The following is a 27,804-nucleotide window of genomic DNA, read 5'->3' on the forward strand; positions in this document are numbered from 1 at the left end:
TTAGCCCAGATAATTTGCAATCACTAAACCTGGGCAAGCAAATTTTCCTGTTCCCTGGTGCCACAAGGTACCCAGTCTAAGCCTCTACCTAAGCTGCCCATTAGTTCATCCAACAAACAAGTATCGACCTCCTGGTGCCCAGAACTTGTTTCCTACAGACTTGTTCTGTCTGTTCTTTGCTTGTGGATAGCTCCTTTCTTCTCTTGATACGAACTATCACCACTCTCGGAAAATGTGAACAGATGCCTCCTCAGAATGTTTTCTTTCTTTTAGTTCTCATTCTCAAGATCTGGTCTCTACAGACATCTCCTGGTTATGTTTTATAGTTCTCAGTACTTAAAAACTACATGCCAGGGAGCCTCTTTTGATAAGATTCAGAATGTTTGTAGTAAAGAGTACCCACATTCCTGTTCTCCTTTGGTAGCCTTTCTACCTATCCATACCAAAGATCAGTTAAAGAGAAACACTAGGCCACTGCAGCTCGTTGATCGCCCCTTATAACCTATAGCACTTATTATCTCAGTCTTTCATTTTCCCACTTGAATGTACAGGATTGTCATCTACCTCACTCATACTGTATTTATCCAACCCCTTCTATGAACAAGGCACTGTTTTAGGCCCCTGAGGGAGATGAAGATATGAACAAAACACAGTTCCCATCATTAACTAATTACCTCCTAGATCCCAGGTACTAGGATAAGCTCTAGGGTACAGTGGTTGGCAAAAACAGGCATGGCCCTTCCTCTCATGAAACTTACTAGTGAGGGAGGCAGACGGGGAGCATGTGTATTGTGTTCACTACTGTATATCACAAGGCACATAGTCGGTACCCAATAAATATTTGTTGAGTGAAAGCAAATGACCATATATATCATGATACATTGTGAGGTGCTATGAATTGAGGAAAACAGGAAACAGTGATAGCATAATAGGGTAGATAGAGACAAAAGGCTGCCAGGGAATGCCTGTCTGAGGAAGTGACACAACAAGACCTGAACGATGGGGACTAGCCAGCTATATGCTAACACTGGAGATGGGAGCATTCTAGCGAAGGGTGCAGTATGGGTAAAGTATGTTTGGGGAGAGGGAATAGCAGGGTAAAGTCTCTGAGGTAAGTAAGAGCTCCACATGTGTCCATAGGAAGACTACAGTGAGCCAGGGGGGAAGTGGTATATGAAGAGGGGTTGCAAGAGACAAAGTACAAGTAAGAAGGGGCCTTGCAGGATACTGTAAGCAGTTTGGATTTTATTCTAAGTGTCAATGAGAAGTCATCTAAGGGCTTCAAGCGAGGGGGGGGGGGGTCACGTGATCTATTACGTTAAAAAAAAAATCACTGTCTATAGACAACTGTAGGAACAAGAATAGAAGCAAGGACTCTAGCTAGGAGTTATAATAACCCATGGGAGATCATGGCAGTTTGGACTAAGGTAGCTGTAGTAAAAGTGAGGAGAGTCAAGACACACTTTGGAAGTAGAACTGATAGACTTGTTGACAGGCTGGATGTAGGGAGTGAGAAAAGAGGAAAATTAGGGGTAACTTCCAGGTTTCTAGCTTAAGCAACTGGATGGGTGGTGCCATTTTCTAAGATGATGAAAACTGGGAGAAAGGGAACAGCCCCAGGGTGTATCACTGCTTATTTTTAATGAGGCACGTTAAGTGTACATGTCAAGTAGGCAGCTGAATATTTGAATCTAGAGCTTTCTAATAGGGAAGACAGGACAAGGATGTTTGTGATAAAAGCCTTGAAAACTTAAATGTTCACAGAGAAATTTTTTGTCTAGCTGGGTTAATCAGAGAAGTTTGCAGGGAAAAGTTGGCATCTGAGCCAAAGGAAAGATGATGAGGGAAAGCATTCCAGGTAAAGGGAATGAAATTGCAAAGATGGAAACGGGAGAAATCTTAAAGCATGTTCAGAAACTGGAAAATTGTTCAGTTTAGATGGAATGTGGCTTGTATCCGGAATGTTTCAAGATGACTCTAGAAAGGGTGACTGAAGCCAGATCACAAAGGGCTTTGAGCACCATCCTAGGGAATTTGTATTGTACTCGGTGGGCAAATGGGAACACTAGCAAGTCTTTAAGCAGAGGCATGACCTGACGAAGTTGTTAAAAAACAAAATTTGGTGACACTGAGTAGGGCGGATCGAGGAGGGAGAACAGGAGGCAAGGGAGGCTATCTAAGAATTTATTTAGATAATCAAGGCATGAGGTAATAAGTTATTTAGGTAATAACCTAAATGTTTATCATGGCAATGGGAAGTTAAAGGGCAAATGTGGGAGACATTTCAAAGGGGAATTATGATTATGTTAACCTAACAGGAAAGCCAGGAGGAGGCACCTGCTTTTTTCTTCTCCATGTCTTTTGCCTCTACACTAGATCATAACCTCTGGTAAGGCTGGGAGATATTTTTCAATCTTTCCACAGTGGGATTTAACACTATCAAGGAGATCTCATGCTGGTATGGCTTCTTAGTAAATAGGAAACAGAGAGGTAGCTCTGGTATTGAAGTGAATGGACTCACACAGACAGTGGTGCTGGAAAAAGCAGTGTGGGGTCAGGACCACAAACCAGGGAATGAGCTGAGAGTAAGCACTAGGAAAGATGAGTTGAAATTTCCTACCTTATTCCCTTTAAAGCCTCACTGCCTGCCCTCCTTCCTACTCAGTCCCCTCATTCACCCAACAAACACTCACACAGGCAGAACCTTCAATGCTCTGAATTTTTCCCTCCAGCAGACTCCCATCCATCTGTGTGAAATCTCACCCGCTCACAGCCCCCATCTGATGAATAAGTCTCACTGAGAGAATGTCGGAATGTGCTACTCTTCCCTCAGTACTATTTACATTTAGACAACTGCAGCCTTGACTATCATAATCCAAATGTCTAACATGAAAATTAATCATATGGCAAGCTACAGCTGGGGTGAGGTGGAAGGTAAGGGGGCAGGGGATATCTTTAAGTACTCATTCTAATGATGAAGCCTGGATTTGGCTTCCCCTCATTCCCTGCAGTCTCACTTGGGCTATCTATTATGAGCCCCTTTTCAAAGGAGGTAAAATTAATTTGGAAAAGTGTTCTGAAGTAACTCTGTGGAGAAGAAACAGAATGAATATCCAAGACATTTCCTCTGGACTAGCTAATCCTTTTGCCACTGCTTGATCTCACCTTCCTTTGATTGTTTCTCCTCTACTTCCTACTTTTTACTGTTGGTATATTTTTATGTGTTCATTGTTCAATGTCTTTTGAAAAGTACTCTGAACTCTTTGGAGAGTATGTGCTATGTAAACACACTAAAGAAATGAATACAATGTCTCCTTTTACAAGAGAGTAAGTTTTACTATTTCTGATAGCATGAGGTTTACCCCTCACTCAGCACTAGCCTGAAGAGTAAGTAGGTGTATTCTGAGGGGACATCAGATTCCACTCTAAAGTACTTCCCTAACTACCTGAAATCCCACTAATTTGATGATAAATATATTTTTTAATTTGAGCCTTATAGGTTTTTCAAGAATCCCTTATTAAAATGCAAATACCAAAGCAGGCGAACAGATCATGATATAACCTTAGTTCCCTTTATATTAACCCACCACTTCTATCAAACACATTTTTCACATTCCAAATTTTTCCATGCCTTTGTTTATGCTTGTCTTCTTCCAGAGGTAATGCTAAATTTAATATAAATTAGAAATATAACATTACCTTATTATTTTCACATAATCTCTCATTTGATATTCAAATCCAAGCCTACTTGATCTTTTTAAAAACAATTTATTTTTTCCAATGTAAGAATAACAAGTTTAATATTGAAAATCTGAAAAAGGCAGGAAGATAGGAAGAAGAAAAATATCAACCATAGTCCTACCACCTAAAGAACACTCACTGACAGTGTGGCCATGCTCATTCTTTAAGCCTTAATTTAGGTCCCATTTCTGGTGTGGTGCCTTCCTTGAACTTCCTCCCCCAGATCTTCCATGTCATATCTGTACCACTCAGTTGTACATATCATACACTTTTGTGTATAATGTGATGTATGTCTTATGTTTCCAATGAGATTGTTACATCTTCGAAGGCTGCAAACATGAGTTGTACTTGTTAGCTTACCCCAAAACACCTGGTATACCGGACCCAATATCTGCTGATTGATTTAACCTAAATGAATACAAACCATTTCAGAAAAAGATATAAAATAGACCACATATCCAGGTCATGAAAATTAAAGCTTTCAGGTCACCTAGCTTGGTGACTATTGCTTTTCTGTTCCTAGACTCTTGAAAGCCTATTTAAACTGGCCTCTTTCTCCACACCAAAACTGATAAAAAGGAGACTGATTATGAGCCAGAATTTACACAGAGATTCTCTATATAAGGCATAAAGATGAGAGAGAGACAGAGAGAGAGAGAGAGAGAGAGAGATGTGGGGGAGGGAGAGAAAAGAGAGAGATGTGGGGGAGGGAGAGAAAAGAGAACAGACAGAAGATACGAGAAGAGAAGGGTATACAGTCTGGTGCTCAATCCAGTATGTGATTTGCCTCCAGCACCGTGTACAGGATCCCATCCACTTGTTCTGAGTCATACCCGATCTCACGAAGCTCCAAGTGAGGGAGGACAGAAGTAAGGAGATAGCTGACGTGGATACGTAGCCGCGTAAGCTTTGCCAAAGCCCTGTATGAAGGAGTGAGGGGGCAGGAGAAGAGATGACATGAAGTCATTAACCAACAGAATAAAATGAAGCCCCTTCAAAATAGAACCACATTTCTCAACAGTTATGTTTTCATTAGCTAGAAAGAAGAAAGCACAACGCCACCAAGCACAGGGAGACTGGCTGCAGCTTTCTAAGAAGTAATTACTCAATTCTTGGTGGCCTGTGAATTAAGGCTTCCTCCTTTGTCTATGGCCAGTAACTGGGGGTCCTAAGGGATGCTTCCCATTAGCACTCACAAGCTGATAACTAAACCCTAGTAATTAACCTTTCTAGGTCATCTCCCTCTGGGGTCCGGTAGGAGACCTGAGCCTTCTGCAGCATTTCCAGGTGTGTCTCTGTTTCCTTCAGTTTCTCTTTTAACTCTTGCTTTTCCTCTTTGGTTCTTTCCAGCTCAGCTTTCAGAATCTGGAATTCAGCTTGGCGATAACCCATGTGTTTCTTGCTCCAGTACAAGCCTTCTGCCTCCTGGGTACTGTAGATCACCAATTCATGTTGGACTTTCTTGAATTCAGACTGCCAGTGATTCCTCTCTTGTTCCAGCTCCTCCACCTGCAGTCCAAGAAACAGAAATTCAATGACCCCACAAAACAGCAAGCCAAAAACCGTTCCTCATATGGTCATCCTGTGATTCCACTATACATATTCCTCTACTTATGGACCTTTTCAATACCCTAAAATGGGCAGAAAGCCTACTACAGTTACTCTATCTGAAACACACCACAGAATAGTTCAAGGGCGTATTTTGTTTAAAGGCCTCAGAACATTAAATAATCAGGGCACCAACGTCCTGGTCCCTTGGTTACAATGGTCTCTTATTCCTAGTGGTGAGGTATTACCCTAACCTTTTGCTGGAACAAATTCCTTTCAGCCAAAACACGTTCCAATTTTTCTGTGGTTCTCTTCAATTCTTCCAGCTCTCTCTGGTTCTTCATCTTTGGTGTATTATGACCTTCACTCTCCTCATAGCCTCTTCCTTTCTCCCCAATGGCTGCAGCAGAGATTGCAGCAGAGGCCACAGAATAAGGCACTGGGTTCCAGGATTCAACTGCTTTTCGTCTCTCAGCAAGCTCCTCTCTGTTAAAAGGGATCAGCTGAATGGGAGCTCCTGAATCTCTAACACCTTTGGCAACACCAACAACAGCTACAAAAGGTCCCTTGTTGACTTCTTCTTTGTTTATGGTTGTGCTACCTCTGTTAGATTCTTCTGCCACCAATCTTGGCATCTGATCTTCTAATTCTTCAGGAAGCAGGGACCCCTGGCGTTGGTCTTTGGCCCCTGGATACAGAATTGAAACCTCCCTATTCTGACCTGTATTCTTGCTTGCTTCTGGGTATTCTGGGAAAAGGTATGGTGGTGTACTTCTCTCAGAACTCGATTTATCATGGCTGTTCTCCCCTTCTGGGTAGGCAACAGGTGCCTCTACCCTCCTGTAAGGAGCAGGCATGGAATAATCTAGAGAAGGTGTTGTCATGTCATTCTGGAGCCTTCTTCGTTTCTCCACCGGTTCTTCACCTAGGATCCATTTGTACTTACTGCAAGAAGAGGAAATTAAATTGTAAGCTGTCACAGTACAAGTTAAGTATTTTCTGACCCTATGGAGCCCCATCTCAAACTTCCCATATTCAGACTGGCTCTAGATGTTACCCACAGACAAGTTCAGGTTAGGGATACAACTTTACCCACAAGCCTCAACCCTTTCACTAGTGCGATTGGTATTAAGGGAGAGGTGAAGTTGAAAGGTGTGAATGGGCAGCATCTGGATATAATAGGACTAGGTTGACCTTGGTAAGAATTCTAAAAATAAGATTGCGACCAGCCTGACTTAGAAGTATCCTAAAGATGCAAGTCAAGAAGGAAGACAGAGAAAAAACACATACCCCAAATCCCCTAATACAAGAATGGAATAAAAAGGACATAAAAAGCCTAGAAGAGTATGCAGAGAATAGTGCCAACTCATTAATTTTACAGCGTCACAAATGCCTTCCTGTATCAAAGACTTATGCACATTTTTTTATATTGCAGCAGAACCACACAATTCTTTCACTAGCCCACTGGATTGTGGCTATTGCCCATAGTTCACTTGTAAAAGTTAATTGAACCACAGGGGCCTAGTCAGAAACAAAGAAAGTGAATCAGCCAATTCAAGTCATTTCCCCCTTGTGACAAAGAATTCCCGTGCTCAAGCACAAGCAGACACTCCCTGAGTTCTGCAGGAAAGCCCATGATGATGACCTTAAATCATCTTCCATTTCTGGCTGCTGTATGCACTAGGGGTTGAAGAACTAATGAAACAACTGGCACCAGAGAAATCCATAGGCAATTTTTAATCATGCAGCAGGGTGGGAACCCCATTTTTATCCTTACAACTATTCTGTCCTCCTTCTGGATAACCAAGACATTTCAAGATAAAATCAACTTTCAAATTTTCAATGAGAAAGCATCAGACATATGATTTGCCACCTCATAGTACCTCAAGGCTGCCTATATTTCTCTGTATTTTTTGAGAACACCTGTAAGACAAACCAAACTGTAGCTTCTTATAATGCCTATATGTTCTTCAGAAATACAACTGATCTGCCATCTTAATAGATCTTGTCGTGTTAGCCTTAGGTAAAAGCAAAAGGACTTAGGAGCTATGTAAGAACAACTGTATCCATCTTTGAACACGTATAAGGACTACTACTGATGGCCCATTCAACCGTGGTACTGAAGAAGACAGTAAGACAATCGGTTGGCAGGTACAAAGGAAAAGTATATAATACTAAATAGCAACAACCAAGCCTTGTGAAAAGCAATTACAGTCGTATTATTTGCCTTCTCTTCGTTTTCCCACCTCTAAGGGTTCTGTCCTTAACTATCTTCTCTTCTGACCCTGTATTTCTTCTCCTTTGTAATCTTATACAACCTCTTGGCTACAACCTCTGGGCAACAACTCCCATATTCTCCCAAACCCTGACCCCCAGCATTGAATTTCCAACTGCCTGTCACACATTTCTTCCTGGAGGTCCCACTGGTATCTCAAACTCAGTATGTATGAAACCAACCTTTCATTTTCACCTTCAAACCTGCTCCTTTTCCCTATGTTTCCTATTTGTGTTACAACAGCACCAAACTGTCAGTAATATTTATACCGTAGTTTTATACATTATCAATACTCAAGTTCAAGCTCCCGCTACCTTTCCTGGACTACTGCAATGGCTTCCTGCTGTCTCCAGTCTCCCCTTCTCTTACCTCCAGATCACTGTCCCAAGCTAATCTTCCTAAAGCATTGCTTTGATTATGCTACTCCTCTATTCAAAATCTTTATTTATTGCTCCACACAACATAAAAGCTTAAATGTCTTAGCTCACTATTGAAGCTTTTCCATGCCAAAACATAGTAAACATTTACTGAGCACTTACTCTGTACCAGATCATGTAAGAAGTGCTTAATATGTATTGCCTCATCTAATTCTCCCAATAAACATGAGGCAGGTGGGATTATTGTCTCCACTGTTTTAAGGGGATGCTCAGGAAGAAGTTAAGTAACTTTCTCAAGGTGGCTAGTAAGTATCAGAGCTGGGACATAATTTGGCCTCAGCTTTATCTCTCATTACTCCCTTCACAAACATCAGTCAAACTGGATGCCTTGTGACTGGAGTGCCCTTCTTCTACCCAACACTGCATGTGTAAATCCAACTCAAATGCTACTTCTGAATTCCTATAGCACTTCAAGCACTCTCTTATTAAAATGCATCACGGCCGGGTGCAGTGGTTCATGCCTGTAATCCCAGCACTTTGGGAGGCTGAGGTGGGCGGATCACGAGGTCAGGAGATCAAGACCACAGCGAAACCCCGTCTCTACTAAAAATACAAAAAATTAGCCGGGCATGGTGGCGGGCGCCTGTAGTCCCAGCTACTCGGAGAGGCTGAGGCAGGAGAATGGTGTGAACCCAGGAGGCGGAGCTTGCAGTGAGCCGAGATTGCGCCACTGCACTCCAGCTTGGGCGACAGAGCAAGACTCCGTCTCAAAAAAATAAAATAAAATAAAATGCATCACTTACTACTCTGTGTGTGTGTGTGTGTGTGTGTGTGTGTGTGTGTGTCTCCTAGGTACCTTATAAAAGTATAAAAGGATAAGTTCCTACACAGAAGGGAGCTTAATTAACCATGCTAGATGGGGAGGAGGGAACAAAACTTTCACATAAGAGGCAACCAAAAAAAGAACTATTATGTGAATGAGGGAAAATAACTAGATTTTACTTATTGGTTCTATACTTCTCCAGAAAGTCTGGCAAGTCCTTTTAGGAATCAATTGTCATACCAGACTTGTATTCACTTATTGAGTAGAGATTAATTATGGGTTTTATATACTAGAAATTCTCCAACTACACAGTTTCCTCTTATTTTCTTTCTGCCCTTTGTCATATTCCTCCATTGTCTGTCAATTCATGGTGTATTTTTGGTTTTCTCCTTTAAGTATTTTACATTTTCTGACATACACCATGTTTCTGCTCCTACAAAATGCTTTCTGAGAGGCTTCTGTAATTAACCACTATCAGTTTTGTGTTATTTCACTAAGACAGAGAATGATACATTCAAATTAATATATTTCATTTTTTACTCACTCATGTCATAAATGTTTCCTACTATGTTTAAGGAACTATGACAGGCAAGAATAAGGATCAAAAATCACGGCCCTGTAATAGTGTATATATACTCCTTCCAGATGATGTATTTTTCAACATCTTTACTGGGACAGAAATCTATAAATTCACTTAAGGTATACAATTCAACAATTTTAGTATTCTCACAGAGTTGTGTAACCATCACCACAATCTAAGTTGTGAAAATACGCACCACCCCACAAGAAACCTCCTACACATCAGCAGTTACTCCCCATACCAACCACTGGGCCACTGCTCTACTTTCCGTCTCTGTAGATTTGCCTATTCTAGGCATTTAATATAAATGGAATAATAAAACATACGGTCTTTTTTAAACTTGCTTCTTTCACCTAAATGGAATAAAACATATGGTCTGTTTTAACTTGCTTCTTTCATTTAACATAATGTTTTCAAGTTTTATCCATGTTGTAGCACATAATCAGTATTTCATTCCTTTTCATAGCTAAATAATAGTCCATTGTATGAATAGGCCACATTTTATATCCATTCATCAGTTGATGGTTATTTAAATCGCATCCACTTTTTGGCTACCATGAATGATGCTGCTATGAACATTAGTATACAAGTTTTTATATAGATATATGTTTTCAGTTTTCTTGGGTATAAACTTAGGGGTGGCATTACTGAGTCATATAGCATTCTGTTTAACATTTTGTGAAACTATTGGAATGTTTTCCAAAGCAGCTGCAACATTTTGCATTTATACTAGCAAGTGATCCTCCCACCTCAGCCTTCCAAGTAGCTGGAACTACAGGCATACACGCCCAGCTAATTTTTGTATTTTCTGTAGAGACAGGGTCTTCCTATGTTGCCCAGGCTGGTCTTGAACTGCTGGGCTCAAATGATCCTCCCATCTCAGCCTCCCAAAGTGCTGGGATTACAGGTATGAGCCACCATGCCCAGTCTCTTTCTTCAATTTTAATATAAGCATCTAAAAATGTAATTTTCCCTCTGAGTATTTCTTTAGCTTCAACCCATAGTTTTCATATATTTTGTTTTAATTTTCATATTTTCAACATATTTTTACATTTCCAATGTGATTTTTTTCTTCTACCCATTTATTTTGGAAATTAAGACATGTGTCATTTAATTTCCGTATATTTGTGCATTTTCCAAATTTCCTTTGGTTGTTGATTTCTAATTTAATTATATTGTGATTGGAGAACATCCTTTGTATGATTGTCAATACTTTTAAATTCACTGAGGTTTGTTTTACAACCTAACATACAGTCTGTCTATCCTGGAGAATATTTCACGTGCATTTGAGAAGAATACATACTATGTTGTTGTTAGGTGAAGTTTTCTGTATGTATGTCAGGTCTGGTTGGTTCAGAATGTTCTTCAAGTCTTCTAGTTCCTTGTTGATCTTCTTCCTAGTTGTTGTATCGTTATTGAAAGTAGGGCATTGAAGTCTCCAACTATTATTGTTGAATTGTCTATTTCTCTCTACAATTCTGTTTCTGCTTTGTGTATTTCTGGGGCTCTGTAGTTAGGTCCATATGTGAGTGTAGTTATTACATCTTCCTGATGGACTTTATCATTATGAAATGTCCCTCTTTATATCCAGTAACATTTTTAAAAGTCTATCTTGTCTGATATTAGTATAACCATGTTTGCATGTTGAATCTTTTTCTATCCTTTTACTTCCAACCTATCTGTATCTTCGCATCTAAAGTGTGTTTCCTGTAAATAGTATATTTGCATATTTTTTAAAAATATAATCTGAGGCTGGGCGCAGTGGCTCACACCTGTAATCCCAGCACTTTGGGAGGCAGAGGCGGGCGGATCACAAGGTCAGGAGACTGAGACCACGGTGAAATCCTGTCTCTACTAAAAATACAAAAAATTAGCTGGGCGCAGTGGCGGGCGCCTGTAGTCCCAGCTACTTGGGAGGCTGAGGCAGGAGAAAGGCATGAACCCGGGAGGCAGAGCTTGCAGTGAGCCGAGATCATGCCACTGCACTCCAGCCTGGGCGACAGAGCGAGACTCTGTCTCAAAAAAAAAAAAAAAAAAAAAAAATATATATATATATATATATACACACACACATATACAAAATCTGATCTCTGTCTTTTGATTGGATTGCTTAATCCAGTCACATTTTATGTTACTGATAAGGTAGAATTTACATCTGCTATTTAGTTTTTTAATTTTCTACAGGTGTCACGCCTTCTTTGCTCCTTTGTCCCACCTTTATTTTTCCTCTTTTCATATCATATATTTTCTAGTATAACATTCACGAATTTAATAACACATTGTTATAATTATTAATTTATGCAATGTTACATCTTCCAAGGAAGCCAAGAGAAGCAGAGCAAGTACATATTTACAGAGTTTTATTAACCTTTTTATTTTCCATTTTTTAATTGTCATTTCAGACTGTAGATCTGAGTTACTATCTGGCATCATTTCCTTACTCCAATGTAATTTTATTCCCATCCACCTCCTTTGTGCTGCTCTTGTCAAATATTTTACATTTGTATATGTTATAAGCACAATGATAAATCAATATATATATATGCAATTATATAAAAATATATTGCTTTGTTATTAAATTGGTTAAGAATAGAAAAAGGAAGAAATATTCTATTGTTTTGTGCTTTTTAATTAACTACACAGTTACTTTTATAAGCACTCTTTGCTTTTTCATGTGAATTCAGATTACTGTCTGATATTGCTTGCTTTCATCCTAAAAAAATCTCTCTAGTATTTCTTGTAAGGCAGGTCTGCTGGCAACAAATTCCTTCAGCTTTTGTTTATCTGGCAATGTATTTAGTTCACCTTTATTTTCTAAAGGTAATTTTATTGTATTTAAGATACTTGTTTGACAGTCTTTCATTCAGTACTTTGAATATGTCATCACGCTGCCTTCTTGTTCCCATTTTTTTTCTCGTGAGAAGTCATCAACTTTAATCTTCTTGGGGTTCTCTTGTACATGATGAATCATTTTCTCTTTGCTTTTGGCTTTCAATATTTGCACTATGATGTGTCTGGCTACGAATCTCTGTATTTATCCTATTTTGAGTTTGCTGAGCTTCCTAGATGTATACATTAATGTTTTTCATCAACTTTTGGGAAGTTTTTAGCCATGATTTCTTGAAATATTTTTTCTACTTCATTTTCTCTCTATTCTTCTATTATGCATATGTTGGTGCATTTCATGGCGTTCCACATTTCTCTGAAGCTCTGTTCATTTTTCTTTTCCACTGTTCTTCAAATTGCATAATCTATAACTGATCTATCTTCAAGTTTTTTTATTCTTTATTCTTCCAACTCTAATGTGCTGCTGAGTTCCTTTAAAATTTTTTTCATATCAGTTATTATACTTTGCACCTTCAGAATTTCTATTTGATTCTTTTTATAAGTTCTGTCCATTATTGATATTCTCTACTTTAATTCTTTAGACATGGTCTCCTTTAGTTCTTTGAATGTATTTATAACAGCTGCATTGAAGTATTTGTCTGATAAATCCAACATCTGAATCTCTTCAAGAGCAGTTTCTATTGCTGTTCCTTCCCACCCTCTGCTCCCATGTAGAGGTCACACTTCCCTGTTTCTCTTCATGTTTCATAATTTTTGTTGACAACTGGACATTTCAGATAATATAGCAATTCTGGACACTGATCTCCCCTTCCCTATGACACTGATGTTGTTGTTTGCTTGGTTGTTTATTTAGTGACTTGGCTGAACTGACTCTATGCAGTCTATTTCCCCTGTATGATGCAGCCTCTGATGTACTTGTTCAGATTTTTTTTCTTGATTTTAATCTTTCACCTGGCAACCTAGCTCATACCTGGTTTGGCACAGGCCACTTGTTAGTTAAAGGTTGTGCTTAAGTCCCTTCAGCCGGTTAGATTTTTACTCTTTTCCATTGGGTGTGTGTGAGACTTGGAGGTTACTACCAAAGTTCAAGTGTATGCTTCTGTCCCACATTCAGCCAGGTACTAATAGCTTAGATTTTCCCTCTTCAATCACCCTGGAGGTAGCATAGCATTGAACATGTACAGTCTCCCAGATTGCCAGGGATGTATGTGATTTCATTTTTAAGCCTAGTTCCCAAGAGGTGCCCCTGGGTCAGAGTAACATTGTTCAGCCAGTGGTTGGTTAGAGGTTGTGCTTAAACCCCTAGTGCCAGTGAGGCTCCTCTTCTTTACTGTTTCATCTGTGTTCAGCTTGAGGACGGCTTTCAAGTCCACCTTAGGTCCTGCTCTGATTGTTTCTGAGTGGGTGTAGCCCTGTGCTTATACACAGCCTTTCTGACACCCAAGACTATGATCTGAAGAGGGCTCCTGACTGTATTTCCCTGATTCTCTCTGTTACCAAACTTATGATTGCTTGCACATTTTGCTTGCTGAAACTTGTCATGGAGTTATCATTGCCCTCATAATTGTTCTCTACCAAGATCTCCATTATTTTTGACAATGCCCCTTAGTCACAGAATTCTTCATGTTCTGCTCCACATAAAGTCAATTCGTTTAGGTAGAGCTGTGGCGTTCTTCATCCTTAAGGCCTGCCTCTCTCTTTAAGCAGAATCTCTGGCACAGTGTGCAAGAACTAGAGACAACAACAGTAACATACTTCTCCCAGAGTAAAATCCCTTCTTTATGAATGGGTGCTGGGGTGATTTTTGGCTTACTTCTTCCAGCATAGGTCATTCTGACCTATGAGCAAGCTCAGGTAGGAACAACAGGGGGATGGTATTACTAACTTGCTGTTCCTTTGTGAGTGCTCCCACTCTATAAGTGAGGGCTTTGTTGGGGAAGAGAAGGCTGGGAGAAGAGAGACCCAGTCTTCGTGGGTCTGCCTGTAATAGAGCTTCTACAAAACAGAACTGGAGAGGAGATGAGAAAAGCCAGAGGCCTGCTCCTCCCAGGTAAAACCATAGCTCTAGACAAGGAGCTAGGGGACGAGGGAGCCCCCATCTTCTAGACCACACCCACATGGATTAGAATTCCCTTGAGTAGTTTTCGTAAAACAGAGCTTGGAGTGGGACAGGCTGTGGTTCAAATGCCACTGACTCTTGCTGTTCTTCCTGAGATTTAGAAGATTTCTTGAATATTTCTCCCTTTGCTGTGTGCCCCTAGGACACTATCCAGAAACGCTGATTTTTTTAAATATATTTTTTCAAGTTAAACAGTTATTTGTTGATGAGAGAGTCCACTATGCTCCTCATTTCTCCATTCTGGAAGTTGCTTCCCCAGATCATATTTTTAAATGTTAATACTGGCCCCTGAATCAATCTTATTCATTTGCAAAATTGTTCGTCTATTTCTACCCCTTGTTTGTTATTTCAAGTATTCCTTTAGACACATTAGAATGTCTCTACTTCTCTCCCTCCAGTGCAATTCAGAATTTCTTGTTAACCTTTAAAAATATGAACTAATTAGCCTTTGACATATAGCTTACTCAAATCTATCTAAATAAATTACAGCCACTAATTCTTGCCTTCATTCAAATGCTTACAGTTACTTTAGATCTTTTTTTTTTTAGACAGGGTCTTGCTCTGTTGCCCAGACTAGAGCGCAGTTGCGCAATCAGAGCCGGCTCACTGCAGCCTACGCTCAAGCGATCCTCCCACCTCAGCCTCCAGAGTAGCTGGGACCACAGGTGCACGTCACCACACCTGGCTAATTTTTTATTATTTGTAGAGAAGAGGTCTCACTGTGTTGCCCAGGCTAGTCTCGAACTCCTGGGCTCAAGCAACCCTCCTGTCTCGGCCTCCCAAGTGCTGGTATAAGAGGCGTGAGGTACTGCACCTGGCCACTTTAAATCTTATTTTGTATCACTCATAAGAGAACTATACGTATTTGGCTGGGTGCAGTGGCTCACTCCTGTAATCCCAGCACCTTGGGAGGCCGAGGCGGGCGGATCACAAGGTCAGGAGTTTGAGACCAGCCTGACCAACATGGTGAAACCCTGTCTCTACTAAAAATATAAAAATTAGCCAGGCGTGGTGACACACGCCTGTAATCCCAGCTACTCAGAAGGCTGAGGCAGGAGAATCGCTTGAACTCAGGAGGTGGAGGTTGCAGGGAGCCGAGATTGCGCCACTGCACTCCAGCCTGGGCGACAGAGCGAGACTCTGTCTCAAAAAAAAAAAAAAAGAAAGAAAACTATATGCACTTTATATGTAAGTATTGGGGATACTTACATATCAAACTTTGACTACTCAAACCTCCTTCATCTTTGATCTTGTCACTACCCTAGAACAGGGCCTTTCATAAAGTAGGTACTCAAATACAGTCGTGCATTACTTAATGATGGGCATACGCTCTGAGAAATCCATTGTTAGACAATTTCCTCATTGTGCAAACATCATAGAGCGTCCTTACACAAACCCAGATGGTATAGCCTACTATACACCTAGGCAATAGCCTATTGCTCCTAGGCTATAAACCTGTACAGCATGTGACTGTAGTGAATACTATAGGCAACTGTAACAAAATGGTAAGTATTTGCATATCAAATATATCTAAATATACAAAAGGTACAGTAAAAATACAGTATTGTAAGTTTATGGGATAACTGTTGTGTATGTGCTCTGTTATTGACCAAGATGTCATTATGTGGCACGATTATACATGTAGGATGAACAAATAGAAAGGGATTATTTCCTTTAACAGAAATAAGCTGTCTTCCCCAAAAAGGTTATACCTGCTTACATACTGATGGAACCTATTCTTTATTGCAGGTCCTCTCCTCCCCTTGCTAGATTTGTGGGACTCACAAAGCTGTTTCCAGTGACACCTGTGGAGCCCCTGCTAAACTACCCACTAGAACTTAAAAGTTTTCTTGGATACTGTAGGCTTTATTTTATCTAGAGTTAGTAAGCTGAACTACATGACCCAAGGACTCTTATCAGCTTCCTATGCTGATAATAACAGAAGACCTTTGTAACTCTTGATTAAACCTTAATGTTTTATCAGAAATCCTATATATTTTACTAGACTCTTGAGTAACTCCATTTTCCCCCATAAAAAGGTAGTCTCAGCCCAATCAATGTGATTCCCTCGAAAAGTGTAACTTGAAATGACACAATCATCATTTACTGATCTTATGTAACATATATGACATTAGCAACAGCAACTATCACATACCTCTTATGTTTCTCTTTCTCTTGAAATAATTTTATTCTCAATAAATTAAAATTACACATGAATGGCCAATGTACTTTACCTGTCCTCTACAGCCAAAGCCTCACTCTCAATATAGCAACCCATAAAGACTCGTACAAAAATTCCAATAGAGACTGATGAAGTATGCCACCCAATGGAAGTTCTATTGTACTGCATTCATAAAGCAAGTATATAAATTAGCATTTGTAATCTCCTTGAGGTTACCAAAAATCCACTACAGAGTTATAAAACAAACACTGGAAAAAAAGGAAAAGTGTTCATAGTAGGGAAAGGATAGTCTTCAAAAGCAAAGACACCTGACACTCCAGCAGCAATGGTGATATATGAGTATCTCCAGGAGACCAGGGTAAAAAGGTAACAATGTGCTTCAAAAACACTTAGCATTTACAGTGCACCTCTCCCAACCTAAAATGGGAGTTGGAAAAGTATGCATGGAAACGGTGTAATTAGGCTCAAGCTCCTGAGACTAAGGCTGGATTCTATTTCTTATCCCATTGCTACAAAATTCAATCTTAGAAATTGCTTCTTATATATGACTCAGATTCAACCATTACTTATTGAGTACCTACTATATTCCAAGGCACTGTTCTATTGTTTTTTTGTTTTTTTTTAAGAGATGAGATTTCGCTGTGTTGTCCAGGCTGGTCTCGAACTCAGAAACAAAGAGAAAAACAAACCAACCAACCAGGAGTCACTTTATCCTATTATGTATTCCACTGACTATTCTACAATATGTTAAGAAGATATCCAAACTGAAAATAGTCACTAAAAAGTTCACTTCCTGGCTGGGCATGGTGGCTCACTCCTGTAATCCCGGCACTTTGGAAGGCCAAGGCGGGTGAATCACCTGAAGTCGGGAGTTCGAGACCAGCCTGACCAGCATGGAGAAACCCCATCTCTACTAAAAATACAAAATTAGCCAGGCGTGGTGGTGCATGCCTGTAATCCTAGCTACTCGGGAGGCTGAGGCAGGAGAATCACTTGAACCCGGGAGGGGGAGATTGTGGTGAGCCAAGATCGCACCATTGCACTCCAGCCTGGGCAACAAGAGCGAAACATAATAGTCACATTACTGATGAACATAGACATTTCTACTATTAGAGAGCAACCATGTCCCTGCCTTATATGGCTTGGCCCTGCAAGAGTGAGAAGCAGAATAGAGAGGAGAAAGCAAGGAGTCATAATTAGGAGTACTGAGTTCAGTCCCATGGGAGTAAAGGGGCAGTCATATCCTTCAGTGCTTCAAATACTCCTGATGTCTAAGAAAAAGAACAGTTATGCTCCTTCTTGTTATGAAGACACAAAATAACACTGATGAGGTGCTAAAAGGTGAACAAGTCCAATGCTAAACTTATACTAATAATTTATTCTAGGAAACAACAAATGATAAAGCTTACCTAATGGCACAAATATCTAATAGTTATTTTTGTATGTGGTCAACATGTGCTAGGCCTATGAGGCCCCAGAGAACTTCAATATCCATACACTGAAGAAAAGGAACAATGCTTATCATTATAACATTACCTTATTTGTGTAGTATTTTACACTTTTCAAATTTTGTCTATTATTTCACTTGCACAATTCCCAATATAATGTGAATACATGATACATAAAAAGAGTATCAGCAAATGATCACCTCAAAATTATAGACCTGATACAGCAGTTATAATACTGAAAAACTGGAGGTACATGCAACACACAATTCTATCAACTTAAAATTGTGCTTCTACTTCTGAATTCCATGCTAGGCCTTAGAAAAAATAGAAACAAGGTAAAACATACCAATTTACTCTACAGGAAAACAGACCCTAAAGCTTACTATTGACAAGAGATCATGCTTTTTAGTCACCTGGAAAACTGAAAAACACTGGAATCCAGAGGCTTAAGTTGAAGAGATGGTGATCTGCTTTCTTCTCCACCAGAAGGAAGCACACTAGGGCTATGAATTCCCTCATATCCAATTGTCTTGTTATTCAATCCAGCCATTTCTTGAACAGTAAGGATCTTCGGTGGATTACTGAATACCTATAAAAGACAGAAATGATTTGTAAAAGTCTCAAATTCAAACCAAATGCCAAAGGATGAGTCAATCCTTCTGATGCTAGGAAAGAATGCTTGGCCAAATAAAAAGAAACTGTTTCCTACACAAAACAAACAGTGCGCAGTAATGTACACTAGAACACCGAACCCAGGCATACTCAGTTATCAACCTTATCAGCAGGACACCAAACAGACCTCCCCCAACTTACTTACTGGCTCCTAGAATTATCCCACCCCCAATATAAACCCGGGCCCCCTAATCACTGTCTAATTCTCTCTTGTGACCCAGTTTAAGGCTGAGTTTTCACTCCCCTGAGATGTATGATGAGGGTAGGGATGGTGGGAAAATGCCCTGCAGCAAGTGTCTGTGCCAGTTTGGGAGAAATACATGCGACAGACTAACATATATTCATAGTACACACACACACACAGACATGCATCTGGATCTTGTGGGAGAGCCAGCTCATGAAGATAGTATGAATGATTAAGGTGAGGGAAAATATAGGGGAGGTAAACTGAATGAGAACAGGGCAGTCCTAGGAAATCTACCAATCTCTACATCAGACAATTAAACCAAGGCATTAGGGTATGAAACCTGATTATTCATATGCCTGGGTCTTGGCAGGATATCAGAAGAAGAATTAGTATTAAATTGCCTCTATCCTCACCAGTCTGACCTACCCTGATTGAGTGGGTGGAAGGTGAATCTAACATGCGACTAGCAGATCTCTCTTGGAAAGAGGGTCAAGAGGGAAATCATGCAGAAAGGCAAGGTTGGGAGGGGAAGATATATGGGTGCTATGGTGGCTGTCAGGAAAGAAGTGTCCCTGAAAGGACGGCCAACCTTATTGCACCCTTCAGCGTCCGGAGCTGGGCAACCATGTCCGAGAGACAGTGCTCCTGAAAATTCAAAACAGCAGAATTTTTATAAAGCCAGCCAGCCTGAAAGCAGGGATTGGGGAGGAGTGCAAACAACCACCCCTTCTTCCCAAGAGGAAGGAGGAAGGGATCACCCCTGAATCCTAGAAGAAAAGAGACAGGAAAAGCAGACACTTAACAGGAGAAGCCTGTATGAGGATGGAACACAACCCTGAATATTCTGTGACATTGAATGTGACATTCATACTGTCCAGAGTCAGTACTGAATCCAAATGTGGAAGATAAACGATTTGACTCTTCTACTTTTGGTGATCTAAACATCAGTGACAGCAGAGCAAAGCAAAACCAAAAGATTCAATGAAAAGATGACCACCAGAAGAAATGGTTTGTTATTTCTATGCAGCTTTCAAGACTGCTGCTTCCTTCAACTTATATTCTCTGCTGGGGAAAATGTTGTGTGAGAACAATAGGGGTGTGCACTGCCTCTCACCTGGTGGTTCTCATTTTCCATAGGCATCTTCTTCTTCTCCTCAACAGTTTGTTCTCTAGGAGAAGATAAAAGTGCTATTTAGTTCACTCATGAAACTTCTCAGTTTGAAATGGACTGCCAATTGTAGATTTAGGTTATAATGTTCCTTCCAAATTACAAATACTGTGAGCCTCATTGAGTAACTGAGGGTGCCTTTCTGAACTAGGCTATTGAAGTGAGACTTCAAGTGCCCCACTAGAGAGAGAGAGAGAAGGAGAGAGAAAGACTAAAGACAATCACTAGTTGAGACATTCAGGAGATGATTAGAAGGAATAAAGAACTGGGAGAGCAGAGGGGTGAGGAGGGAAATTATTTAAGAACCAAAAAAATTCTCTCTTCTCAAAACTCCCCTGTCCTATAAGGAAGTGTCAGGCTACTCTACCCTATGATAGAGAACACCATCTCATGTATACTCAACTGTTTCTTAGCTTTGCTCAAGCACAGGTCTTCATCAATGAGTTCTTGTTCCTCTGGAACAGAGCATCTCCTGCAGTACAGAGAATAAATCATCCTTTGGAAAAAAACTGGGTCCTTCACTTTTACCTTTTAATTTCCTTACAGCTATGCAGGTTAACAACTCTCTAACATTACAGAGTTCAGATCCCAATCAAATTATAAAACCTTGTTATATGTAAAGCATGAGAAAGAGAATTTTAGGAGTAAAAACTGAAAGGAGTACTGGAAAATACATTCAGTGGTCAAAAGTAATCCTAGAAACAAACAAAATTTAACAATAATTGGCAGCTATATTATACCCAGTTTATAAAGGGGCAAAGTGGCCTGCAAGGTTATGTCTCCTGTACTAAAAGATAAAGTATTCAAAAATAAGACTTCTAAGTACTCAGTTCCATATTCTAATTACACAATCTCATTTACTCTCCATGGAAAGATACTTGGGCATATCTAGAGACTATGAGGAAATGCTTATATTTATAGACCTAATCTTTGTTCATTTAACTTCTTCAATTTTAGACATTTTTCCCCTAAAATGCATACCCATTTTAGCACCTTTCTATCAGTATTTATCTTGCCAGAAGAATTTTAAGAAAGTCACAGCTGAATTGAAGCACACTGACTTATTATTATGAACCTATATGACTACTGAGTCAAATTTTTAAAAACTTTTAAAGTTAATGCCCACAGATATGCCAGACACTATTTAGATGTTGGATGCTGCAAGAAACATAATGGTATATTAGGAAAACAAACACACAAACAGCGCTGAATATACAATAGGTACAGGTACTACTGTATAACACTGATTCCAAATACGAAGCATATAAAGAACATCATCGACTTGACCTGGAATGTAAAGTCCTTTGTCTTGAAGAGTTTACAATCTCTTGAAGAGCCAAAGCTCTTCAAAGATACATATGTGAAAAACATCCAAAAAGTACAAAACAATATGTGAACAAATGTCAAGAATCAAATACCAGAGGAAATCAGAGTAAAATCACTGTAAACTATGGTCAACAGGAAAAGCATCACACAAAACACTTGCTGCCCAGATGAATGTGATTAGGACAGACAAATGGAATGCAGAAAGTCATTGCAAGCAAGAGGAATGACACTATCAAAGTCATGGACATGACAGTAAGCATGGCATGTGTAGGGAATAGTGAAGCCACAGCCCTGGCTCAAGTACAAAGTTTGTGTTAAGATAACCACGAAATGTAAGGCTAGATAGGTAAGCTGGGGTCAGTCAGCACAGGGCCTTGAATGCCAGGCTGAAGGGTGTGAACCTGAGATGAAAAATGTTTTAGACTATAGAGATAAATCAGGAGTTACCTCGAGCATAAGATTGAGTCCTGGAACCTTACCTGTACTTTGGATGGGAATTATAATAACAAAACCATCTTGCAGGTAACATGGATGGATCAATCTTGCCAGGAAGCTTTCTCCATTTAAGACACTCATCACACTGAACCCATGTCTGGTCAGGAACCTTCCTGAATGAAGGAAAATGGAAGTGTGACTGTGTGTATCTTAGCTCTGTGCTTTGTCTTACATTAGAAAGGTGCAGCCTAAAAAAGAAAGAACCTAATTTCATATATGAAATGTGTTGGGAATGTTATCACCTCGGTTCCCAAATGTATATATTTTTAAATTCATAGATAAAATGATAGAACTATAGCAAATATGGATATGAAAAATAGTAGCAATTATTAACATGGTGAGCTACTTTTATAGAGGTCAATAATATTTATCCTGTAACCAAAAACCACTTGTACCTCAAAAGCTATTGAAACATTTTTTAAATAATATTTATCTTGGTAGCTCTCGTTCCAAGCAAACAATAGGGTAATTTTAACTCTAAAATTTATTAACTTGAAAAAATTCTGTTTATTACTATATTACCAAGAAATAAAACCCATAGAATCATTTTGTTTGCTTCTGTCTAATCATGTAACAGGCTTAAAATCCATTTATGGGAGTCATGGAAGCATTGCCATTAAAACATCTCCCCCATTTCCCTACAGAGATTCCTTATTCCTTTTCATTTCCCTCTCAAGAAAAACCCTTTGCTTATAATACTTCAATCAAAATTTTACTAGGTTGATATTCCCGAAGTTAATCTTAAAAAGTAATATAAATTTGATTAAATTTCATAATTAGAAATGGTGGCTCCAGACAACAATGGGGTTAAATTAAGATAAAACTCTTCCACAGTTCATCTCTTAAAATGCATACCCACTCTGATTCCCCTCAGTTACCTACACTTTAGAGTGAATTTGTTTCTCTGAGAAAGAAAGTGGCCCTTATACGACAGAAGTACTCAGTACCCAATGTGTAAAAGACAGGCTAGAGTGAGAATGAAGGCGGCTGGAGAAGAGACACACAAAGCAAGAAGAGGGGCACCTCAGCCAATTTCACTAACATGTAATTTAGCCTAGGATGAGATTTATGCATGTTATATTTATACTTTATTATTATTATTATTATTATTATTATTATACTTTAGGTTTTAGGGTACGTGTGCACAATGTGCAGGTTTGTTACATATGTATCCATGTGCCATGTTGGTGTGCTGCACCCATTAACTCGTCATTTACATTAGGTATATCTCCTAATGCTGTCCCTCCCCTCTCCCCCCACCCCACAACACTCTTATACTAGATATTTCAACAGAGTGGTGCAGTTCTTTTATGTCTTAGTTCAATAATTTTCTTAACATCTTAAATTGTGCTTTTTACTTTTCTTGTTGTTGTTGTTGTTTTTTCCTTTTAGACAGGGTCTCACTCTGTCTCCCAGGCTGGAGTGCAGTGGCACAATTTCAGTTCACTACAACCTCTGCCTCCTGGGCTCAAGTAATCCTCCCACCTCAGCCTCCCAGGTAGCTATTGGACTACAGGCATGCGCCACCACATCTGGCTAATGTTTGTACTTTCGGTAGAGACGGGGTTTCACCATGTTGCCCAGGCTGGTCTCGAACTCCTGAGATCAAACAATCCACCTGCCTCGGCCTCCCAAAGTGATGGGATTACAGGCATGAGCCACCGTGCCCGGCTTTAAATTGTGTTTTTTTTCTAAATATAAAAGTAATATAAGCTCATTATTAAAAACTAGAAAATAGGGAAATATATACAGAAAATAAAAGGCACTCATAATTCTACCACTGAAATACAATGCCCTCTTCTTTTTTAAAACTCTGTTTGAACAAAGAAAGTTTGTACACATTTTTGGATCTACAAGCTTCCTATTTCCTAGCTCCAGGCTGTTCCAGCCTTGCAACCTCTAAGCTCTAAGCTCAGGCCTGACCTCTGGTGTCTATATATTTCTAGACAGCCACTGCTTTAGAGCCAGAGTCAGTAAAAAGTAGCTTCAGCAGTAGTGGGAGGGGAGAAGAAAGGTCCTATTAGCTTTGGTTCTACATGCATATGCACAGGAGAGTCTCTTGCAGAGTGCCAGTATTACTCTCTCAGGGATAGGCATGCTTAGAGGCAGCAACCCTCTGTTTTAGGTTCCATGCAGATCATGGTAGATCCTTCAATCCAGGCAGACAGGAGAGGCTTTTAGCCCATGCTTTCAGGAAATTGGTAGCTGAGGAGGCTTTACTACATTCCCCTCATTGCATCCCTCCAGAAGAGAGTAGCAGTTAAGAACTTAGGTTTAGGGGACCTGATTACCTATATTCGAACCTTAGTTCTACCAGTTGCTGCTTGTCTAACCTTAGACAAGTTACTTAAGTTCTTGGTGTTATCAGTCTCTACATCTGTAAAGAACTAATAATAATATCTAACAGGTAGGGTTGTTGTGATGATTAAATAAATCACTGCATGTAAAGAACTTAGAACAGTGCCTGACATATAAGTAAGCGTTCAATAATTACCATTATTACAGTTCTGCTTCCAGCACACACACTCTCTAGCAGTATGTGAACATCTGTTTCATTGCATTAATCACTGCTAATTTGAAAGGCAAAAAATGGCATCTCATCTTAGTTTGTACTTCTTTGAAAACTATGGAGGATGGCCATAAGCTGAGATCTTCAGAATAAGAAGAGGGTGATATACATACAGCCATTAGGTTGCATTAGAAATAAAATTTTATATCATACATTTGCCTAATAATTTCCATTAAAATAACAGGTACCTACTCCAAAAAGAACTTCTACCACTCTAATGTTTGTCTTGATGGTGGTGTAACTGACTGTGTATGTGTTGGTACACATTCGATCCTCTGTATTATGCTCCTTACCTGACTTGCCTGTCTTAGAGTCAATAAATTCTACCTTTTCTTTAACATACTTGGTTCTCTATTCCTACTCTCAAGTACTGGTACAGTCCCAGCAATATTCACTAGCAATATAAAAAAAGGGGAAGTTTACTAACATATCTGAACACCTACTATATGCCAGTCACTGTGCTAAAAATGTATGTCACCTCAGTTAATATATTCAGACAGGTGAAGTAACTTACTTACCCAAGCTCACCCAACTATTAAAAAGCAGATCCAGATTTTCAACCCAGGAATGTTTGATTTAAATAGCCATCATCTTCTACTATATCACACTACCAGTACTAAACTCTTCACATTTATGATCCAGACCGTAAATGTGTTAAAGCAGAATGAAGAGGTTTAGAGAATGAAGCAATTAGTACCTGTGAGTTCCTATTTTTAGTCAACTAAACTTCCTGATGTGGAAAGCACCATCTTACTGAGAGGTGAGGCCAGCTGGACTTCCTGGGTTGAGTGGGGACTTGGGGAACTTTCCTGTCTTACAAGAGGATTGTAAAACACACCAATCAGCACTCTGTAAAACGCACCAATCAGCAGGATTCCAAAAGTAGCCAATCGCAGAGAGGACTGAAAAAAGGGCACTCTGATAGGACAGAAATGGAACATGGGAGGGAACAATAAGGGAAAAAAAGCTGTCCACCCCAGCAAGCAGTGGCAACCCACTCAGGTCCCCTTCCAAGCTGTGGAAGCTTTGTCCTTTCGCTATTCACAATAAACCTTGCTACCGCTCACTCTTTGGGTCGGTGCCATCTTTAAGAGCTGTAACACTCACCACGAAGGTCTGCAGCTTCATTCTTGAAGTCAGTGACACCACGAACCCACCGGCAGGAACCAAATCTGGACACATTACCCTTGTTCCTTCCATTTGATCTATGGATATTACCCCTAATACATTCATATTCTGTATCTATTACTTACAATATTGGCCTGGCTACAGTTGAGGTCTCAAAATTATCTCGAGATGTTTTTTCCTTCCAGTAAGCATTGAGCTTCTGGGCAAGGGCATTTATTGTTAGCCTGAAAGAAAATGCAAGAAGTATGTCAAAGTTTAGCACTTGTTGAACAATTCTTTAATGTTTGAAAAGTTCCAATTTAACAGACACCAATAATTTAGAGTATCTGGCATATTTTTGAACATCTACACTTTAAGAAACCAAGATGGGAATCCATTGCCTTTGCAAGCTACGTGTCAAAATGACAAAGTTATAACACTGAACAGTCACTTTGGTTGAAAAGGTGAAATGGTCACAAGTGCTAAAAAGTAGAGTTCTACAAATTTTCAGGGCTTGCTGAATCATGGAGTGTGTGGGTAACTTGACATTAGAGACTATGACAGAGGACCAAACTGCAGAGATAGGGTACAGCCAAATATTGATAAGTTGATGGGGAGTTATTTGATTGTCAGATGACTACAGGTAGATAATTCAGAACAAGGTAAAAATCAGACAATCAAATACTGTACCCTATCTATTATAAATCAATCAAATATTAACTCTAGTATGTCTATATAGTCCCTCTTCATCCAAATGCTGATCATAGCAGCATTATGGTGCCCATGAACAAGCACTCCAACATTCCACCACATAGCCGTTACTGGAGACTGTATCTGAGTTCCAGCCTTTGCTCTTTCTCTTTTATTTCTCTCCCCAAAGGAACAACAGTAGACTCAGGGTCAACAAAAATGTAATTTGTAAAAATCAAAACCTGAATTTTACTTTTAAAAACTTCCAACTTTCGAATTACTAATTCCTATTTAATTCCATAACCTGAGATTACAACCTAATGTAGAGCTACACACAACTGGAAAACTGTACACTTAGAATTCAGAGTTTTTTAAATATCTTGGCCCCCTGGATCATTCCCCAAGGTTTTTGCAGAGCTCTTCTCTTGTTAAGAGAAACTCTTCCTTATCTCCACCTTATTCTTATTAGATTCTCACTACACAGAAAAGATTAAAATAATCATATATGAGCTCCCCTATAAACTCTTATTCCCCTTCAACCTATTAATGTTCCTACTCTATGTCTATATCCTTCCCTCAACTCACAGATAAAGAACTATTCCTCATTTCCTCTTAAACATCTACTTAAAATCTACTTTAAAAAGAAGTAGATTAGATGGGCATATGGGAAGATGGCAGAATAAGAAGCATGTGGAAGCTGTCTCCTTACATATACAACAACTGCAGTAGCAAAAGCTGCATGATGTAACTATTTTGAAACTCTGGAGTCTACTGGAAAGTTTGCAACTTCCAGGGGAAGGCTTGGATGGTAAATTGTGGTTAATTTTGGTCAGTTTCAGTTCTTAGCTCAGTAATAGCTACCCATTCCCCACTCCCAGCCCTGTGGCAAGCAACCCTCTATGTGTTCCAAGAGCAACTTGTAGGAGCCAGTGTGGGCAAAAAGGACACTGTCCTCCAAATATTGCAATTCTATCCTCTGATCACTGCTTGCTGCTTCTGATCACAGACGTGAAGACAAAAAGGCAAGAGACCATTGTTGTTGAACCTCCCCCATTGTTTCAACCCTCTACTCCTCCAGCTGAAGTGACATCCAGAGGATTCAAACCTGGCATCTTTTTTTCCTCCTCTATTTCTCTATTTTCCCCCTTTTTTGAGCCAGACATAAAGACAAGGACATTCAAAAGCAATTGCACATATGGGGAAAATTAGAAAGCCACTGTGAATGCCCAGAAAAAAATGCAAGCTGAGAAAAGAACTGAAAAGACCTTAAACTTACTTCTCAGGTTAATCCTTGGCACAGAGAAAGCCTACAACATAACAAAAACAACAACAACAACAACAACAACAAACCCAGCAAACCATAGGAAAGGAGAATTTTGTTTCCAGAGTTACCACATTATTAGATTCAAATGTTCAGTTTACAACAAAAAGTCACAAGGCGTACAAACAAACAAGACAGGGTGGCCCACTCAAAGGAAAAAAATAGAAACCACCCCTGAAAAAGAACTGATGATAGATCAACTTGACAAAGATTTTAAAACGGTCTTAAAGATACTAAAAAAACTATATGAAGATGAGCAGAAAGTCAAGAAAACAATGCATAAGCAAAATAGAAAATCAACAAAGAGATAATAAACCTAAAAAGAAATC

General features: G+C 39.5%; 1 protein-coding gene across 3 annotated transcripts in view; it reads right to left on the reverse strand.

Moving 5' to 3' along the window:
* Positions 1–3,748: 3,748 nt before the first annotated feature.
* MORC4 (MORC family CW-type zinc finger 4) overlaps positions 3,749–27,804 on the reverse strand; it is a 59,448-nt gene continuing 35,392 nt past the window's right edge. For 2 of the 3 annotated variants that reach the window (XM_055268618.1, XM_055268620.2), the window contains 8 exons: positions 25,611–25,709; positions 21,773–21,901; positions 20,371–20,439; positions 19,914–19,968; positions 18,354–18,529; positions 5,544–6,234; positions 4,967–5,250; positions 3,749–4,661 (listed from right to left, as the gene is read on the reverse strand). In XM_055268618.1, coding sequence (XP_055124593.1) covers positions 4,508–4,661; positions 4,967–5,250; positions 5,544–6,234; positions 18,354–18,529; positions 19,914–19,968; positions 20,371–20,439; positions 21,773–21,901; positions 25,611–25,709 — 1,657 coding nt within the window. In that variant the 3' untranslated portion in view covers positions 3,749–4,507. The remainder of the gene's footprint in view (positions 4,662–4,966; positions 5,251–5,543; positions 6,235–18,353; positions 18,530–19,913; positions 19,969–20,370; positions 20,440–21,772; positions 21,902–25,610; positions 25,710–27,804) is intronic. The other variant, XM_055268619.1, reaches the window with a different exon arrangement.

This window comes from Symphalangus syndactylus, chromosome X (genome assembly GCF_028878055.3).
Source record: "Symphalangus syndactylus isolate Jambi chromosome X, NHGRI_mSymSyn1-v2.1_pri, whole genome shotgun sequence".
Taxonomy (NCBI): domain Eukaryota; kingdom Metazoa; phylum Chordata; class Mammalia; order Primates; family Hylobatidae; genus Symphalangus; species Symphalangus syndactylus.